The sequence below is a fragment of the Cynocephalus volans genome, chromosome 16 (assembly GCF_027409185.1).
Source record: "Cynocephalus volans isolate mCynVol1 chromosome 16, mCynVol1.pri, whole genome shotgun sequence".
In the NCBI taxonomy this organism is placed as follows: Eukaryota; Metazoa; Chordata; class Mammalia; order Dermoptera; family Cynocephalidae; genus Cynocephalus; species Cynocephalus volans.
In genome coordinates, this window is record NC_084475.1 from 69,211,532 (window position 1) to 69,231,356 (window position 19,825).

The window sequence follows — 19,825 nt, forward strand, 5'->3', positions numbered from 1 at the left end:
TGCAGAGCTTCCATGTACTCTTTGGGCAGCACCGCCCTTCAGGAACCTCCACATGTTCAGCCATCAGGAAGCGCTCTGAAGCCTGTCATTTTGGATTTTTATGGAGGCTTCATTACATAAGCATAATTGATTTAATCATTGGCCATCGGTGCTCAATCAACCTTCAGCTCTTAGCCCTTCCCTGGAGATTGGTAGGTCAGGTTGAATGTCCCACCCTCTAATTATTCCTTGGTCTTTCTGGTGATCAGCCCCCATCCTGAAGCTGTCTAGGGGCCCCCAGCCACCAGTCATCCCATTAGTATACAAAAAGCACTCATCACCCTGGAGATTTCAAGGGTGCTAGGAGCTGTGTGCCAGGAGCCAGGGACAAAGACCAAACGTGTATTTCTTATTATATTACAACATCACAGTGGTAAAAGGCTTAAATCATTTTTTAAAAAAATTTAGATGTCAAAACAAACATGACTTAGTACAAACTAGAATTTAAAATTCACCTACTTTTAAGGTAAAGTAAGACTTCAAACACTTTCTGATTTTCAAATTGTCTCTTTTCAGATTGCCAGCAGTACATGTTCATTCCTCTTTGCTGTTAGAAGTATTTTATGAAAGCATTTGAGAAGCACTGCTGACATGTAAAATCATCTTAATCATTCCATTTAAAAATATTTTTCCTCCGTATGAGCTCTTTGATGTTTAGTAAGAAATGAGGTACAAATAGCATTTGTCCATTTCTCAAACTGTGGGATCTCTCTCCAGGATGAGCTGAAGCCTAGAAATGGTCAGTGCTTAAAGATTTCATATTAAAAATCACAGCGGTTATATTTATAGGATTTCTTTTCAGTATAAATTCATTCCCTAACAAAAGATTTCTCATAATATAGAATTTCTCTCTGTATGCCATGAACATATGCTTTCTTAAAATACAAACTCACAAGGCTTTTGTAGAAAATGATGGGTGCCTGATTGCATACCTGTTGCTTAAGAACAAACTCATCTCCTGATTCTGATTTCTCCATCCCGAGATCACCCCTATATTCCCCTAGAGCCTTATTCTTTCTTCCTTCCCAAGATTGGAAGTGAAGCTGGGGTAGGTCTACAGGTAGGTTCAGGACTGAGGACACAGTTAAATGTAACAGGAAGCCCATTTTCATCTACATTGTCTGCCAGTGTTAGTTTTCAACATGTGTGAATAACCTGGGTCTGGCTCTCAAGAAATGACTAATTGTGCAGAGCCTTTTCCCTTTATATACAGTACTGAGGAATGTAAATATTAGCTTTTAGACATTTTGTAGCTTTATCTATTAAAGTGGAAGACTGTAAGAAATGGTCTGTGTTGACAGTCTTTCTGATTGTTTTAGAGAAAATACTGATAACCAGAAGTTCTTGCCAGAGAAATTGTAAGGTTCCATCAGCTGTAGGCACAGGTCCAAGCTTACCCCTGTGACTGACAAAGACACTAGTTCCCTTCAGATGAGAAATGAAACTAAATTCCTGACTGCAAAGAGTCATCGCAATCCCCTTGGGTTTTTTTGGGTTTTTTAAATTTTTTTTATTTTAAATATGAGAAGGTATCCTTGGACCTAATTAGCAATCTAAAATCACCAAACAGTGGAGAGAAGTAGCCAGGAGATAGGAATCCAGATGGGTTTTACTCTGCTTGTACTTTAGGTCTTGTGTGTCTTGTTTCACTTCTTACATGTTTTCCAGCTGAAAAATAGGTGGATGCTGCTCACTCTTGCTTCCCTTTCTGGCTGTATCCCTCCTCTACATACTCTAGGCCAGACATTGTCAAACTCTAGCATGCTTCAGAATCCCCTGGAGGGCTTGTTAAGCATAGATTACTAGATCACTTCAAAGTTTCTCATTCTCAGGAGGTTGTCGCTCAGTAGGGAGTCTGAGGTTTGCAGTTCTAGCAGATTCCTAGGTGTTGGGGCCCGAGGTCAGGGACCTACATTTTGAAAACCACTGCTCCTGTCTCTGACCATACCTGCAGCTCCCTGAACATCTGTGCTCTCTTCCCACACCTTGCCTTTACCTGGAACACACTCCACTGGTTTATCTTCTTGCTACTTATGTGGTTGTACAGATTCAGCTCACATACCACCTCCTCCAGGAAGCCTTCCTTTACGCCCTCTTCCATCCCCAAGACAGGATTAGATACTTCTTGTCTTTGTTTCTATCATTGTTTTCTGTTTACATGTCTGTGTCCCATATTAGATTATTAGCTTTTTAGAGGGCAGAGGCTGGATTTTATCTCCATTTACCAGTATCCTCTAGAATGACAGTAGCAGCTGAACAGAGGTTTGTTGAGTGACTGTACTCTACTCACCCCAACATTGTTTTCTTAACAAAAGGATGTGAAGCTCAGAAGTGGGGACCTGAATGTAACCGTCTCTGTACTGCCTGTATGAACAATGGAGTCTGCCATGAAGATACTGGAGAATGCATTTGCCCTCCTGGATTTATGGGAAGGACATGTGAGAAGGGTAAGTCAAGAGTACTTGATGAGAAAGCTGTGACTTTAAAAAGCCACCATGGCTGGATCTAGAACTTTAGATCTGGACACAGATGGGGATGGAAGCAAAACGGCCTGTGTTAAGCCTTATGGTAGCTTTGTGTGAGTTAGAAAAAGATGACTTTCCCTAAAAGTTCTTTATTGCTAACCACTGGAAAGTTATAATAAATATACAAATTTATGACATCTGTGATATAAATGTCACCCTCTAGGTTTGTGCAGTGCACAACCTACATAACTGAGTGGTAAGACTGATATCCTCTTTTTGGGGCAGTTTCATTATTTGTAAAATAAGCCATAAGGGCATGTTCATCCTGCCTATGCCACAGCTAAAATTATACTATTGTCCACGTTCACTAGTCTAGGAGAGACCCTTTAAAAAAAGAATTATGCATTTGAAGGAGTTGTATATTTGACCCTGAATCAGCCTTTTTCCCTCCCAAAGCTTGTGAACTGCACACATTTGGCAGAACTTGTAAAGAAAGGTGTAGTGGACCAGAGGGATGCAAGTCTTACGTGTTCTGTCTCCCAGACCCCTATGGGTGTTCCTGTGCCACGGGCTGGAAGGGTCTGCAGTGCAATGAAGGTATGTACAGATCACACCCCTAACCAGAAAGAGTTCTAGCAGGTATGCAAAGGAGATCCAGTTGTAGGATATACTTGGACTGCTCAGTCAAGTACCCATTGCTGGGCTACAGGGTTTTTGGTTTTTTGCTTTTTTTTTTTCATTTTGGTGCATTTATTTCCAATCTGGTTTTTTATGCACAAATACACTTTGGTTTTTTTCCTCCAAAATAGTATTATACTGTGTATACTATTTTATAAACAGCTTTCTTTGCTTAATGTGTCACACACATTTTTCTATATCAATAAATATTCTTCCTAGCACCATTTTTCGGAGATACATAATGTGCCATACAATAGATATATCTAGTTATTTAACCATCCCTCCAAAATTTCCAATATTTGTTATCATTAACCAAATTATGCTGAACATCCTTTTATCATTGCTTAAATTGAGAGGCTTTTTTAGGGTAAAATCTTTTTTTTTTTATTGGTTATGAATTTTCATGAGATACAAAGCTTTTTGTCACCCCTCATGCCCAAGATGTGAAAGCTAGATCCTTACTGGCATGCAGTTACCTTACCTAAGCACGCACCTTACCACAAATTGTGTTTGGGCTGCAGGGTTTTGAATCACAGATGTTATCATCCAAAGTTAACTACAGATGTGCCTCAACTTGCCATGGGGTTATGTCCTGATAGAGCCATCGTAAGTTGAAAGTGTATTTAATATACCTAGCCTACCAAACATCACTGCTTAGCCTTAGCCTACCTTAAACATGCTCAGAACACATCTAACACAAAGCCTGTTTTATAATACAGTGTTGAATATCTCATGTAATTTATTGAATACGGTACTGAAAGTGAAAACCAGAATGGTTGTATGGGTACTGCATGGAATGTGTGCTGCTTTCACATCATCATAAAGTCAAAAAATCATAAGTCCAATCATTGTAAGTTGGAGACCCTCTGTATATTTTCACAATAGGACTCTGGACTTCATAGAAAGTGTTTTCCATACATATCACCTGGGGATCTTATTAAAACACAGATTCTGATTTGGTAGGTCCAAACTGAGGCCTGAGGTTCTGTATTTCTAACAAGCTCACAAGTAGTTCTGATGCTGATGGTTTTCAGACCACACTTTGTGTAGGAAGACCATAGAAGATTTATTTTTTCCAGTGGGTCATAAAAATCTGAGCTTTTAGGTCAGATCCAGACAGGATTTAGGGTTTGAGAATTGAAGGAGTTAAGATCTTATCTGCTGTGTACCTTACTCAAGTAGTACTAACTTCTACCCAACAAGTTTCTTTGTGCTTTCTAAAGTGCGCTTTACTGTTTGACGAGGCTCAATGGTGTGCGTTTAATGTCTGCTGCCACACAGCAGCTTAACATAAACCTGCAGCCAAATATGCCAGACCCTTCATCATGAATGTTAATGTGGCGAATTAGCCAAAACTCAATGTCTTTCCAGTGTTTACCTGACAAAGTCAGCTTTTTACGTATCTGACCCTAATGAGAGCTGCAATGGGGTCCCCAGCAACTTGATACCAATGCTGTAGGGCACAGAAGTTAAATAGAAATAGAAGCCATTCACACATATAAATTAAAATTTTCTAATAGTCACCTATTACAAAGAAATAGGTGAAATAATTTTAATATGTTATTTAATCCAATATGTCAAAAATATTATCATTTCGACATGTAATTAACAGGAAAAAAGTATTGACGAATTATCTTACATTCTTTACTCATGCTAAGTCTTTGAAATCTCAGTGTGGACTAGCCGTATTTTAAGGGCTCAGTGGCACATGTGGCTGGTGGCTACCATACTGGACAGCACAGCTCTACAGGCTTGGAGGAAGAGGGCAAAGAGGGGGGTTTCACAAAATTCAGCTTCAGCTACCTGCAGCACCTCACCCAAGTTCCTCTAGCTGTGTCTTCTCCCTTTTAAGCCTCATGGCCAGCTTAACATCAGCACAGCCATGATAATCAACTTTCCACCCTCTTCCCCCTTGCCCCTCCTTATCTCACGTTCATCAACTTTCCACCCCTGACCCTCTTGCTTTACAAGAAAAACCAGCATTTATGCAAAACAGATTCTTAGGCAAAAATGACCACCAATGACTTTCCTCTAATACAAACCTTATAAAACCTTTTAAGTCTGTACAGGGGCGGGAAATGATCTGACTCAATCTCTCCTCCACGCTGGTGGAATAAATCTTCTTGGCTGAAATAGCGCCTGACTTGGATCTACCTTTTCTCCGTCTCACCGAACCTAACACTCCCATGGAACACTGAAGGAGCCATAGCAGTGGAGGAGGAATCCCATCTGGTCTCTGAAATATGCACCTTAGGTAAAAGGTGACTCCAGGCAGAGGCAGATCCAGTTGCTCTTTTAAAAAAAATATTTAAAAATCTTATGCAAATTTTCAAAATACGTGCATACAAAGAGCCCTACGTTTCTTATACAGATAAGAAATCTAGAACATTAACTTCATCAGCTTCATAGTGAATGTGTCTCTGGGCCCAGATTTGTAAGAGTACATTTTATTAACATCCCATCCCCTCCCTGGCTCAAGAAATCACTGAGACTTTGTGAATGGAAATAAATGGAAATATTCTAATATTCTCCCAGCCTCCTTCAAGCACTCACTAGCCTTTTCCATCCATCCAAACACCAATAAGAAAGGAAGGAGAGGTTCCCAATAGTATCTGCTTAGGGCCTTTATCTCCTTCATAGTCTAGAGTTTAGGAGAGTCACCAATAGATTGTACATTGGGCAAATTTTACATATCAGGGCTGGTTTCTATCTGAGGAAATCAGCAATAATAGATATCCTGAAGCAAATAGTTGTGATAATAAAGGGAACAAAGGCATGCCATTATGCAAATATATGATCATTCAAAGTCATTCAGAGCTTTTTGCCAGAAGGAAAGGTCCAGTGTTTACTAGAAACTGGATAATCAAGGCCTTAAGATGTTTTAAAGTTTTCTGCCTTCCCAGCAGAATTTTGATTTCATTAATTTCCTTTATGATTATTAATAGTTCTCAACCTTTCCACCACCAGCTTTGAGTAAGAAGTAAAAGCAGTTTTAATAAAAAAATTTTCCCCCAGTTTTATTGAGGTATAATTGACAAAAATTGTATATATTTAAGGTGAAGAACCTGATGTTTTGATATACATGTACATTGTGAATTGATTACCACTATCAATTAATGTATTCATCACCTCACATGATTACCTTTTATTTTTGTGGTGAGAATACTTAAGATCTAATCTCTTAGCAAATTTTAAGTCTATAATACAGTATTATTCACTTATAGTAACCATGCTGTATATTAGATCTCCGGAACTTATTTATCCTGCCTAACAGAAACTTTGTACTCATTGACTTCCATCTGTCTGTTCCCCACCCCACAGCCTCTGACAACCACTATTCTACCCTACTTCTATGAATTCAACTTTTTTAGATTCCACATATAAGAGAGATTATGCAGTATCTGTGTTTCTATGCCTGGCTTCTTTTTCTTAAAATAATGTCCTTCAATTTTATACCTGTTGTTGCAAATGACAGGATTTCCTTCTTTTTCTAAGGCTAAATAATATTCCATTGTTTGAGTGAGTGCGTGTGCGTGTGTGTGTGTGTGTGTGTGTGTATCATGTTTTCTTTATCCATTCATCCATTGGTGGATACTTAGGGTGATTCTATATATCTTGACTATTGTGAGTAATGCTGCAATGAACATGGGAGTGCAGTACTGATTTCATTTCTTTTGGATATATACTGAGAAGTGGAGTTGCTAGATCATACATATGGTAGTTCTATTTTTATTTTTCTGAGGAACCTCCATATTGTTTTCCATAATTAGTACCAATTTACATTCCCGCCAACAATGTACGTGTTTGTTTTTCTATACATCCTCACCAATACTTATTTTTTTTCCTTTTGGTAATAGCCATTCTAACATGTGAAGTGATATCTCATTGTGGTTTTAATTTTCATTTCCCTGATAATTAGTGATTTGAGCATTTGTTCAAATATCTATTGGCTATGTGCATGTCTCCTTTTGAGAAATATCCAGGTTCTCTGCCCATTTCTTAATCAGGTTGTTTTCTTACTATTGAGTTGTTTAGTTGCTTATTTATTTTGGATATTAACCCCTTATCAGATGTATGGTTTGCAAATATTTTCTCCTGTTCTGTGAGTTGTCTTCATTCTGCTGATTGTTTTCTTTGGTGTGCAAAACCTTTTTAGTTTGATATAATCCGGTTTGTCTGTTTTTGCTTTTGTTACCTATGTTTTTTGGGTGATAGCTGAAAAATTATTGCCCAGACTAATTCAAGAAACTTTTCTCTGTTTTCTTCTAGATCGTTCAGGTCTTCCATTAAAGTCTTTAATCCATTTTGAGTTGACTTTTGTACATGGTGTAGAATGAGATTTCATTTTTCTGCCTATGGTTATGCAGTTTTCCTGGCACTATTTATTGAAGAGATTATCCTTTCCCCATTGTGTGTTTTTGGCACTTTGTTGAATCAATTGCCAGTAAATGTGTGAATTTATTTCTGGGCTCTCTGTTCTCCCATTGGTCTATATGTCTGTTTTTACTGCTGGTACCACACTGTTTTGATCACTGTAGCTTTGCAGTATATTTTAAAATCACATAGTGTGATGCCTCTATCTTTGTTCTTGCTTAATATTGCTTTTACTATTCTGTATCCATACTAATTTGAGAAGCTTTTTCCCTATGTTTTTTCCTAGGTCTTTCAGGTCTTATAAATTTTAGGATTTTTTTTTCCTATTTCAATGAAAAATTCCATTGGAATTTTAATAGGGATTGCAGTGAATCTATAAATTTGTTATCGTGATTGATACTAAAAATAAAAACTACATCTTGGCTTGGTGAATAAACTGCGTAATTGAAACAAATCATTGGAGCCTCAAAGAGCAAGCTTTTGTATCAGTTTTGGTAAAATGGCTTCCAGTAATGTTACAGTTGACCAAAATAATGACAACCAGTCAACAGAATCTATTCATCATCTACCAAATTCTAAGAGCTGTCCCAGGGGTTCAGCAAGCCCCAAAGGGAAAAGAATAGTTCTACCTGCCTTCACAGGAGCTTATTAAAGTACAACAGCACAGTCTGCACATTGAAAAAGAGCTGAAATACTCTGCTATAAAGTAAAAATTGGAAACAGCCTTAAAAATAATATTTTAAATTCTCTTGATTTTTAGTTTTCAGCAGTTTAACCACAGTGTGCCTCGGCATAATTATCTTTATTCTGCTTGGGGTTTACTGAACTATTGAATGTGTAAATTTCAATAAATTGGGGGAATTTAAGTCATTATTTCTTCAGATATTTTTTCTACCATTTTCTCCTTTCTGTTTCCTTGAACCAATTACATGTGTGCAAGACCTTTTCATAAGTCCCTGAGGCTCTAATCATTTTCTCCCAAACTTTTCCCTATTTCAGTTCTTCAGATTGAATATCTATTGATCTAGCTTGAACTTCATTATTTCTTCTTTTGTCATCTTCATTCTGCTGCTAAGTCCATACAGTGATATTTTTATTTCAGATACAGTATTGTATTTTTCAGTTCCAGACTTTCTTTTTGGTTATTTTTTATAGTTTCCATTTTTCTGCTGAAGTTTCTCATTTTTTCATTTGTTGTAACATATTTTCTTTTACCTGACTGAACATAGCAGAGAAGAGATTGAAAGCAACTTTGATAACTATTTCCAACATCTGGTTCATCATAGCTGGTCTCTGTTTTTTCCCCCATCTCTCTCTTCAGTGTTTTCAGTTAGTTGTTTCCTAAATATAGTTTTATCTATGGGAAGGTTGGCCTGGTAGGAGCTTATTCAACTCCTTTAGAAACAGAATTTAAGTTTCTGGTAACTCCGATAAAGCCCACAGTACCCTGTATGAATTAGCAAGGTTGATAGGTTGGATAGCCAGACAAAACTAGCCACCTACAGCCTTAGTTTTCTCCCTTCCCCTTTACTAACAGTGACTTTTGATGTCTTTCTATACAGCATGCCACCCTGGTTATTATGGGCCAGACTGTAAACTTAGGTGCAGCTGTACCAATGGGGAGACGTGTGATCGATTCCAAGGATGTCTCTGCTCACTAGGACGGCAAGGGCTCCAGTGTGAGACAGAAGGTAAAGCAAGGTAACACTGTAGTCAGGGCCATGTTCAACATTTCTGAACCAAGCTTTGCTGGCATGATTCCAACATCTCAAGAACCTCAAGCCACTTCTATTTCCATCCAGAAGTTGGGAAGAATTTATCCAAACCCCAAACAGCAACATTTTAATTCTTCTCTGTGGACCCTCATACTGGCCTTCATCTCTCTTTCACTAGGAATAAGCCATGTGCTCTTTGTCACACATTAAGTGTTGACTGGCCAGCTGAGAGCTCTGCCAATTTCTTCTGCTCCCTTTTCTAAGACCACCCTTTTTCTGGATATGCATAATTGGGAAAGAGCTACTTTGGAGGAATTTGGACATAGGGCATTTTTTATAAAGAGAAAGAATGAAACAAATAGAAAAGATTACATCCATAATGAAATTTTAAGTAATTCTAGTTCAGAAATTATCCTAGAGTAGAGCTCAGCAAACTCTGACCCTCAGACCAAATCCAGCCCACTATTTTTCTTTTTAACAGCTTTATTGATATAATTTTTGTAACATAATGTTTACCCCTTAATGTTTTTTAGCATATTTAGAGTTGTGCAATCATTTCCATAATCTAATTTTAGAATGTTTTCATCATACCAAAGAAACCTTGTCTCCATTAGCAATAAGTCTCCTTTTCTCTCCTCCCAGTCTCTGGCAACCATTACTTTACTTTCTGTCCCTAGATTTGTCTAATAGATTTGTCTATTCTTGACATTCTATATGCTGTCAGTAAGATCATATGTGGTCTTTTGTGACTAGCTTCTTTTACTTACCATACCTTTTTTTTAGGTTTATCTATGTTGTAGCATGTATCAGTACTTCATTCTTTTTTATTGCCCATCATCTGCTATTATAAAGAAACTTTTACTGGGGCATGGCCATGCCTGTTCATTTACAATATATTGTCTATGGCTACTTCGGCACTACAAGGGCAGAACTGCATAGTTGTGACCGAGAACATGGCTTATAAAGGTGAAAATATTTGCTCTCTTCACAGAAAAAATTTGCTAACCCCTGCCCTAGAATATACTTCTTAAAATTAAAAGAAGCATGCTTTTACATATTTTCAAGTTTTAAAAATAATAAACATATATTACTTTTTCAATTATTTAAATATAAATGTTATAGAAAGAAGCACACATCCAGTGAAATCTACACTCAGGATAAGCCAGCTTTGTATAGTCTTTTGTTACTTTTTGAAATCAGAGCAAATGTGTGTGGGGGTGGGGGAAGGGAAATACCAACAATTGTTTTCTCAAAGGCTTTTTAGGCTTTTCAGCTTTATAATCTTTCTTCTCTCCTCACGTTTGGACTTAGCTACAGAGCAGGAATCAGGGAGCGGCTAGGAAGGGAAGGAAATGCTTTGGGGCTGCCAGGGGATTGGACTGAAAATGGGCAACTAACAAGTGTAAGGGTTTGAATTTTGTACTTTACTCCCTTTCTGTTCCTTTCTGCTAGTGCTGCAGAAAGTGTGCCTTCTGAATGGAAGAGTCTAACACAGGTTGACTACCGTCTCCCTGCGCCCTGGGCTTTCAGAGAACAGCTCCCTTTCCATTATTTCACTCACCACCAGCACATCCACCTTCACCTTCATCCGACTTCAGAAAATACAAGGAGACAAAGCTGTTCAGGCTGAAACATTTGGTGAATTTCCTAATCATAATCTCCTCAAGTCTACAGATAGATCAAGGAATTACCTTTGTAATTATTAGACCGCTTTTACTCCTGCTCCACACCCCTTACACATTTTATTCTGGGCCTGAGAAAAAGTATCAGTATAAAATGTCAATATTGATGTGTTTACCTTGACCCCATCTCTGCCCACCACCTAAATAGAAGAGCACGTAAACTGCTGTTGCTCTCAGGGCACCTCTGTCTCCTGCCTTGTTTACTAAGTGCTGGGCAATTTTCAACCATATCTCACATTTAATTACAAAGGGTTTGAGATTCTCTAAGATTTGCAGTTCAGAATAAAATTGTTATATTTAGGGATTCTTCATTTTCTACTACGCAGATGTTAGGCAAGGAATCCTGATATCACTACCTTCGTTGATGCCAGAGACATTTTTCTTCTTTCAATATTGGCAGCAACGTTTGTTGACTCGAAATTAATTTGGGGGAGTTATAACCCATTTCACTTCTTTTATGTAAATGTGAATAATTTTAATCACTTTTCTCCACTTATTTACTGCCATTCGCAGGTTTCCCAATCAATGAGACATCTCTCATATATCCAAACTGAGGATAATGGTGTTTGATCAGCAGTATTGTGTACTGAATGGAAGGAGAACTAGTTTTGTTTTGTTTTTGTAATAATTCTCTTAAAAAGTAAGAAGGCGACTGAACAGCAAAGTCTGGGCGGTCTGTGGCCATCATTATAATTTTAATATTCAGACTGTTCCTCCCAGGTCACTGAGGTAGCACGGCATTGTGGTGATGAGAGTGGACTCTGGATTCATAAAGACCTGAGTTGAATCTGGGCTCTGAGCCTCAATCCCATCTATAAAATGGAGACCACAGTAGTACCCACCTCACAAGTCTATTATGTGATTGATAAAATAATAAAGTATTTGCAAAGTTCTTGCCCCGACTTGCTAAAGTAGCTATTTTCATTATTGCTATTGCTCCTGTATTACAGATTAGATTTCACAGTGCTGTTTTCTTCATTCAGGCATGCCAAGGATGACCCCAAAGATAGAGGATTTGCCAGATCACATAGAAGTAAACAGTGGTAAATTTAACCCCATCTGCAAAGCTTCTGGCTGGCCACTGCCTGCTAATGAAGAAATGACCCTGGTGAAACCGGATGGGACAGTACTCCATGTAAGAGCCATTCTTAATCTGCCCTCCTGACACCATGAAATGGTTTCAGTGTAGGAATCACCCCACTAAAGGTTAGATTCCACTCAGGGCTTGCAGCCTCCTGGGCCAGTATGTTGTTAGCTTTAAAAAATGCCAAATTCCTAGGGAGGCAGAACAGACTCACCACAGCCTCCCTGATTTCCTCTGCATGGCCAGTGCTGCGGTGCAAGGTTGGGAATATGCCACCCCAGTGAAACTGATGGAGCCGAGTGCCAGAGTGGCACTCATTCTGCAGCACTGTCCAGCTGCATGTCCTGAGAAGTACATGTCACCCTGTTCAGAACTCTGCCTTGCAATATCCCCACGTCTCTAACTCCTCGTATCAGGGAGAGTAAGGTGGCCCAGTGGCCACAAAGGGGTGTTACAACCCATGAATCTGCAGATTCGTGTCCTTCTAGGTGCTACCAGGACGTAGAATTTTGATGTCTGGTCCACTCCTATCATGCTCTTTGGAGTAGCAGTTAGGGGGATATAGAAGAGGAGACTTCAGCATTATCCATTTGACTCCACATAGACAGGTCTTGAATCTGCTTCCCACGTTTCCAGTTCAGAAACGCCGATCCACAGAATTCCTTAGGTCTGAAAGCATTCCTGGGTTTCTCTCTACCTCTTCACTTTGCCCTCGTTGCTGGTGCTCATCACTGGTTAGGGTGATATCACAGCAGTTGTTTTTTTGCCAGAAAGGACTAAGCTACTTTACCAACATACTTCCCTTCTCTCTCTCCCAACTATCCCCACTGTAGCAAAGATAGGAGCCACCCCAGATTTCACCATGTTACAAACAGTCATCAGAAAGTCGATGTATTTTCTTATCTAAAGATTTAAAAATAGTTATCCTATTTTCTCTCGAAGATGACTGAAAATCAACTTGACCAGAAGGCAGAAAGGAGTGACATCTTGGAGGCAGGATATGTAGAATGTGTCAATACCAATGTCCACATTTCAGGTGTTCCTGATTCCACTCGAGCAACCCATTAGGTAGAAGCCAATTGACAGCTTTCAAAATCTTGTTGACTTTTTCAATGGCTACCTCTAGTAAGGCTTGACCACACTATACATAACTTCTTACTTAACATTACCTGTCCCCCTTTTGCAGAAGTGGAAACTGTCTGGGTGAAGTTAAGTAACTAAGGAGTTGGTCAAAAGTGGCAGAGGTCCATGTGTCTTCAGAGCCTTGGCGTTTCCCACTACACCACACTTAACAGTCCCTCAAACACTTAGGAAGCCACTTTGTCCTCCCACCCAACCATCCCTGTATAAGACCGTAAGGAACAAATCTTAACAGAGCAGTTTAAAAGGAATTAGGCTCCTTGCTTGTAAGTGTTTACCCTACACTCCCAAACACACAAATACAACAGCAGGATCTCAGAGGGCATCAATCCAATATAAACTTTCAGGGCTACTACAATAGCTTTGGAAATAAGCCAATGATCATATTAGCATTGCATTTAGCTTCTTAATCTCTCCTAGAAAAATTTCATTAAACAATAAGATGGGGTCAGTGTTACGGACCTTTGTGTTTATGCCTCCCTAGAAGTGTTTATGTTTTTGTATTTGACCTTTCCAGCCAAAAGACTTTAACCATACGGATCATTTCTCAGTAGCCACATTCACCATCCACCGGATCCTCCCCCCTGACTCAGGAGTTTGGGTCTGCAGTGTGAACACAGTGGCAGGGATGGTGGAAAAGCCTTTCAACATTTCTGTTAAAGGTAAGCTTCATTTTCAGAGAAAGAGCTTGTAGCCTTGATGTATCATGTTTTATGTATTGCTGGGGAGAGGTTCTACTTCTAGACAGAAATGTTATCTGACCACTAAAGTACCTTTGAGGTATTTTCCTGGTTACTATGCCTTTAAAATATATATATATATATGAAAATAGAATGAAGAAATTAAAAATATGATCTTTGGAGAGGCACAGCTCTGGGTTTGATTTTTTGTCCCTAACAACTGTAATTTTGTGTGTGGCCTTCAGTACATGAATTTAATGGACCTTTCTTTATTTGTAAATGAAGCTTTTTTTTATTTTTATTTTTATTTTTTTTTTACCTCTTACAGTTATTGTGAAGATTTGTTAAATATGTAAAATTCTTGGAATTATGTCTGGCACAACATGTCTGGTAGTGATTATATTTTATAATAAGTTTAGCATCATCATGGTTGTGACTTCCTATTCATTATGGAGAATAATTTGGAGGATCTCTATTTTGAGGATTACTCACTTAATACAAAACCCATGCTATACTATATAATTACCATGAATAATTTTTCATATAATCAGGATTGTGAGTGTTCTTTCTGCTATCAATTGGTATTTCAACATTCAAATTAATATACATTTGTGGCTTGAGGGGAAGAAATAAAGTGGGGGTAAATCCAAGTAAACTTGGCTGGTGTAGATACAAGAAATTTTAAATTTGGATGTTACTTATGAACCCATTTAGATACAAATACCCAACAGTTCTCTGGTTATATATTCCAGGAAAGGCCCTAGGCTAGGTGTATCATGTACTTCATCTTATTTGATCTTCATAAGAATCTTAGGCAAGTAGATATTTGTATCTTCACTTGAACACTGAGGAAACAAATTCAGAAGCTTTAGTTGGCTTGTATAAGGTAGCACAGCTGGTAAGCGCAAATCTAAGTGTTGGACCTGGGTCTCCTGACTCCAAACCCAGCACTGTCTCTTCTAGACCATTTTGCTCTATGAGCCTCTTGTGTTACAGATGAGGAAGCTATGTGACCAAAGTTGATTTGTATTTGATCCACTTAATTACTTGATGAAAAATCTTTTGAGAGATCCCAAAGTTAACTTCTATAAATGAAATGAGATAAATACACAGAACATAATCTCTCTCTTTTTCTTAAAGGCCAATAACAATAGTAGCATAAATGTAACCTCATTGTTTTGGATTCTCTGCCCTGAGAATCCATGTAAACTACTTCAGAATCTTTATTGTTGTTATTATTTTCTGATTATGGGAAAAAGCCCAAATCTGTTTTATTCAGTAGAACATGAACATGATCAAAATGATTTCTTACATATTGTATATTCTTGGAAGAAAGGAAATGATATGAGGACAAGATAAACTATCTTATTTTTGAGGTTCTTGGAATTTTTGCTGCCCATAGAAGATAAACAATAAGTTAAAAACAAGCCATGAGTCACTGGTTCTAATTTTTATTTTGTAATGAAAGACACAGCACATAACATCAATGCAGGGAAGCATCTCCAGTCCCAAGTCACTGGTGCCTCTGCTGTCACATTGACTGATAGCCATAAGTAGAAATAGCCATTAGGGAAATTAATCAGTATCTTTAATTATGATATTTTAAAAAGCAGAAACTAGTTTTTACTACCAGAGTACAAATTGGTACAATCACGTCAGAAAACTTGCACTATAAACCTAGCTATTCATATACCTTCCCTATGGCCCAGCAATTCTACTTCTAGGTATATGCTCAAAAGAAATGAGTGCATGTGTTCAAAAAAGACATCTTGAAGAATGTTCAGAGAAGTTTTATTCATAATAGTCCCAAATCAAAATTAACCCAAATGTTCATCAACATTAGAAGGGATAAATAAATTGTGGTATATTCACATGTAATAGTTTGCTAGGGCTGCTGTAAGAAAGAAAGAGTGGGTGGCTTAAAACAACAGAAATTTATTTTCTTACAATTCTGGTGGATGGAAGTCCGAGATCCAGGAATGCAGGTGGTCTCTAGAGGCCGGAAAGAACAAGGAAATGGATTCCTCCCTAAAGCCCCCAGAGAGGAACACAACCTTGCTAACACCCTGATTTTAGCCCAGCGAGGCCCATGCCTGATTTCTGATCTCCAGAACTATAAAATACTAAATTTGTCTTTTAAATTGAGGGGTGGGTGGAGGGAGGGAGAGAGAGAGAGAGAATACATGTTCTAGTGGGAAGACCAATATAAAATAATCACATGAACTTACAAAGAATACTAAACTCTGGAAATTACAAGAAGGAAAAGTAGAAGTTCGGTGAAAGCACGTGACACACGAGCCTCATTGAGGTTCTGAGATAGCTCCCTATGAAGAAGTCACATCAGAGCTAAGAGCTGAATGACCAGTAAGAATTAGCTTGGAGCATTCCCTGCAGGAGAGTCAACAAAGAACCTAAGAAAGAAAGGAGCTGGGTGCTTTGTTAGTTGGAGGAACTGAAAGGTCAGTGGGACCGGAGGGTATTGAGTGAGGGAAAGAGGGGGCTGGAGAGTAGGCAGGAGATCGTTTAAGGCCTGGCAGGTCATGGTACAAATTTTGGACATTATCCTTCATGTAGTGAGAATCCAATGAAGGGTCTTGAGCAGAGGAGTGCTCATATTTTAAGGAAGCACTTTGATTGTGGGTAATGGGTTGTAGGACCAAGAGCAAAGTGGAGCACTCAGAGAGTAGGTGTTTGCATTGAATCTGAGCAGAAAACTCTACGAGGACTTTTCTGGAAATGTAAAACTGTCATCCTCTACCCCAACTCTTCCCCCCCCCCCAAAAAAAATTATGATAAAAACCTGAAGCCTAAGGGCTAATCTAATTACTAAAATCTTATTTAGTTCTTCCAAAGCCCCTGAATGCCCCAAACGTGATCGACACTGGACATAACTTTGCTGTCATCAACATCAGCTCCGAGCCTTACTTTGGGGATGGACCAATCAAATTCAAGAAGCTTCTGTACAAACCTGTTAATCATTATGAGGCTTGGCGACATATTCAAGGTAAGGTTTGGGCAGGAGAGGACCCAGGAAAAAAATGTTTCCCTAAATACTGAAATCCCCTCTGCCTGCCTCAACTCTCCACCTCAAGGTGGTGGCTGTACCATGGGATTACATTTGAGAACAGTCAGGGGCCCTCTGAGTTCCGGGGCTAACTTCTAGAAGCCATTGTGTACTGTGGGACACAAAACCAGCCTGCCTCATGAGTTACTGTCCATATCAATATTTCCTTTCCAGGCTTCTCTGGATCTCCAGTCCTGTTTTAGGTTACTCTATCTTGCTTGGTCATAGTGAAAGATTCTTGTTTGCACCATGAATATGGTAACAAGAAAGTCCAGGGCCTGCTGGAAAGGCTGAGACTTAACCACCCCTAGGATTTAGGCAGATTATTGCAGCTGCATCAAGTTGTTTATTCTTTTTCTCATTTCACCTTGTGCTGCAGGCTCCTAACACAGAGATTTTTAGAGGAATTTGAAGCTGAAAATTGTGGGCTGCAGCAGAGTGGACTGAGGTTGGGGGAGGAAGGGGGTGTGGGCAAAGGGAGCTACATGCCCCTCCCCCAACTTCCTGAAAGAAAAAAAAAATAACCAATTGTGACAAAATGTCAAAAGTTCAAGAAGAGTTAAATTTATTTTGAAACACAAATTACAGTTCTATTACTTCCATGATAATGTAAAATCACAATTAAAAAAAATAAACTGGGCATTATCAATAGATTATGCTGCTTTAATTGGGCCATCTTGTAGAGAGACCTGCCACCATCATGATTGTAGGAAACACATATCCTTCCACCAAAACTTGCATTTTACTATGCCTGTGATGTCCTGAAAAGGGTCCTCTACCTACTGTGTGTAGATAATTGAGAAAGTTAAAAAAAAGGAGAGGAAAACAAGGGTCTTTGGCCTAATAACAGTAGCCAACTGGGGTACCTTGAATAAAGTAGTGGTATTATTTCTGAGCTCTTCACATTCTGTTGTAGACTCAGCCAAAATTCATCATCCCAGGAACGTAAGGCTGATTTGCTGGGTTGCTGTTTCTAACATCAATGGTTAGGTCTTTTTTGGACATATATTGGTAATAATCCATTGCCTTTTCTACAAATGGACATCCACAATATAGTCTTCTAAGAACTGTTAAACATAGCCTAGCTTTTTTCTTACCTACTAGAAATTTATCATATGTTAAAGCAAAGATTTACCTTTGCAATATCCATCTAGAAGCAAAGGTAGGTTAAAACAAACAGCTAAGGAGAAAAGAAGTGTATACCATTTCCTTATGGGAATTATTTTCAAGGACTTCAGAAGTCTTCATTGTAATGATATGACCATTACAAATCAGTTATCTGGTCCCTTTAAGCAAACCCTCAAAAACGGTCTTTCTCTCTTGATATCTTGATTGCAATCAGTATATGTGCTTGAAAACAGTAGAAATTAAATTATATTATTCTATTCAAGTTTTGCCCTCTAAATCTGAAATTCCATCCAGTAGAAAATATGTGGAGTTTTAGTCTGTCTATAAATGAAAAGACAAAAGCACTAGAGCAGAAATGTATATGTGGCACAGATGTATACATCCTTTTGAAAGGTGAATTTTCCTTATATTAGGAATGGTGAGGACTTGAAGATGGAATTGCCTCTCTGTTTTACTAAGACATTGTATTTTTTAAAAACAACCCCAGTTTAAAGAAAGTAAAAGAATGCCAACTTAAGTTTCCTGGACTTTCCCTCTTCTCAGTGACAAATGAGATCGTTACACTCAACTATTTGGAACCCCGAACAGAATACGAGCTCTGTGTGCAGCTGGTCCGTCGTGGAGAGGGCGGGGAAGGGCATCCTGGACCTGTGAGACGGTTCACAACAGCTTCTGTCGGTCAGTGGAAGCCAACAGGCATTTATTCGTGAACTGGGTGGGAGGGGGAGGAAGGGGAAAGAGGAAGGAAGACCAGGAAGGGTGGTGGTGGGTGAGTGGGTGGGTGGGGATGGAGGTGGAAGGAGTTTACTTTTGAATGGGTGGGAAAGTGACAGGAAGGCTGGCAACTTCCAGCCAAACTGTTCCTTTATTTGGGTTGGACTCCTGGTTTATCTCCCTGGGGGAGGGGGCCTGCAGCAACCCACGGGGACAGGGAAGGAAGCAGATGAGCCTTCAGGAAGGCAGGGACATCCCTTAGGAGTTGGGATTTACTTAGCAGCAACCGTGCTGAGCCTTGGCTCCTACGTTTGCCACTAGCTTCCTGTTTGTCTCTTCAGGGCCCAAGCCAGGCTCTTGCCACATACATACTTAGAAATCCCAGTTTGTTTATTTTAAAAAGTAATTTCTAAGTTTTCAAAGTAATTCATGCACATAGTTAAAACATCAAATAGGATGAAAGGCTTTTATCTCAATAACAGCCGTCCCTTGCTCCACCCCCCACCTCCTAGTCCTGCTTCCTATAGGCAGCCACTTTTATCTTCCTAAGCTATTTCTTATAATATTTACTTTCATGTTTCTAAATCAATGGTTCTCAAACCTTAGTGTCCGTTAGAATCACCTAGAGAGTTGGTTAAGACAGATCGCTGAACCCCCCCACCCGAGAGTTTCTGATTCAATAGGTCTGGGGTGTGGGTGGGGCTGGAGTTCACTCATTTGCATTTCTGCTAAGTGCCTGAGTAATGTTTGATGCTGCTGGTCCTAGGTCCACACACTTCAGATGGTATGTGTAGAAATATTTTTTGATGTGTTAGTGTTATTCAGTATCGACTGGCCGTCTATTGTGTTAATGGAGGAGCTCTTGAACTTGTGAAGTCTCCTCGAGGCTAACCTGGGCTCCAACTTTCAGGTACCTAGGTACCCTCCCCTGAAACACTGGAGTGATCCTCTGTAAAGCTCTCTTTTCTGGTTCTTTGACTTGTTTACTGTATATATTCATTGTTACTATCTCCTGGTCGGTGCTTTGTTGTTTTAAGTTCACATATATTTAATTCATATTAC

The 19,825-nt window shown here is 39.0% G+C and overlaps 1 protein-coding gene across 1 annotated transcript in view; it reads left to right on the forward strand.

Moving 5' to 3' along the window:
- The window catches only part of TEK (TEK receptor tyrosine kinase), a 98,657-nt gene that overhangs the window by 49,995 nt on the left and 28,837 nt on the right, over positions 1-19,825 (forward strand). Inside the window, exons 5-11 of the mRNA XM_063080628.1 lie at positions 2,355-2,486; positions 2,961-3,101; positions 9,119-9,247; positions 11,937-12,088; positions 13,695-13,839; positions 16,700-16,861; positions 18,593-18,727. Of these exons, the coding sequence (XP_062936698.1) occupies positions 2,355-2,486; positions 2,961-3,101; positions 9,119-9,247; positions 11,937-12,088; positions 13,695-13,839; positions 16,700-16,861; positions 18,593-18,727 (996 nt within the window). The remainder of the gene's footprint in view (positions 1-2,354; positions 2,487-2,960; positions 3,102-9,118; positions 9,248-11,936; positions 12,089-13,694; positions 13,840-16,699; positions 16,862-18,592; positions 18,728-19,825) is intronic.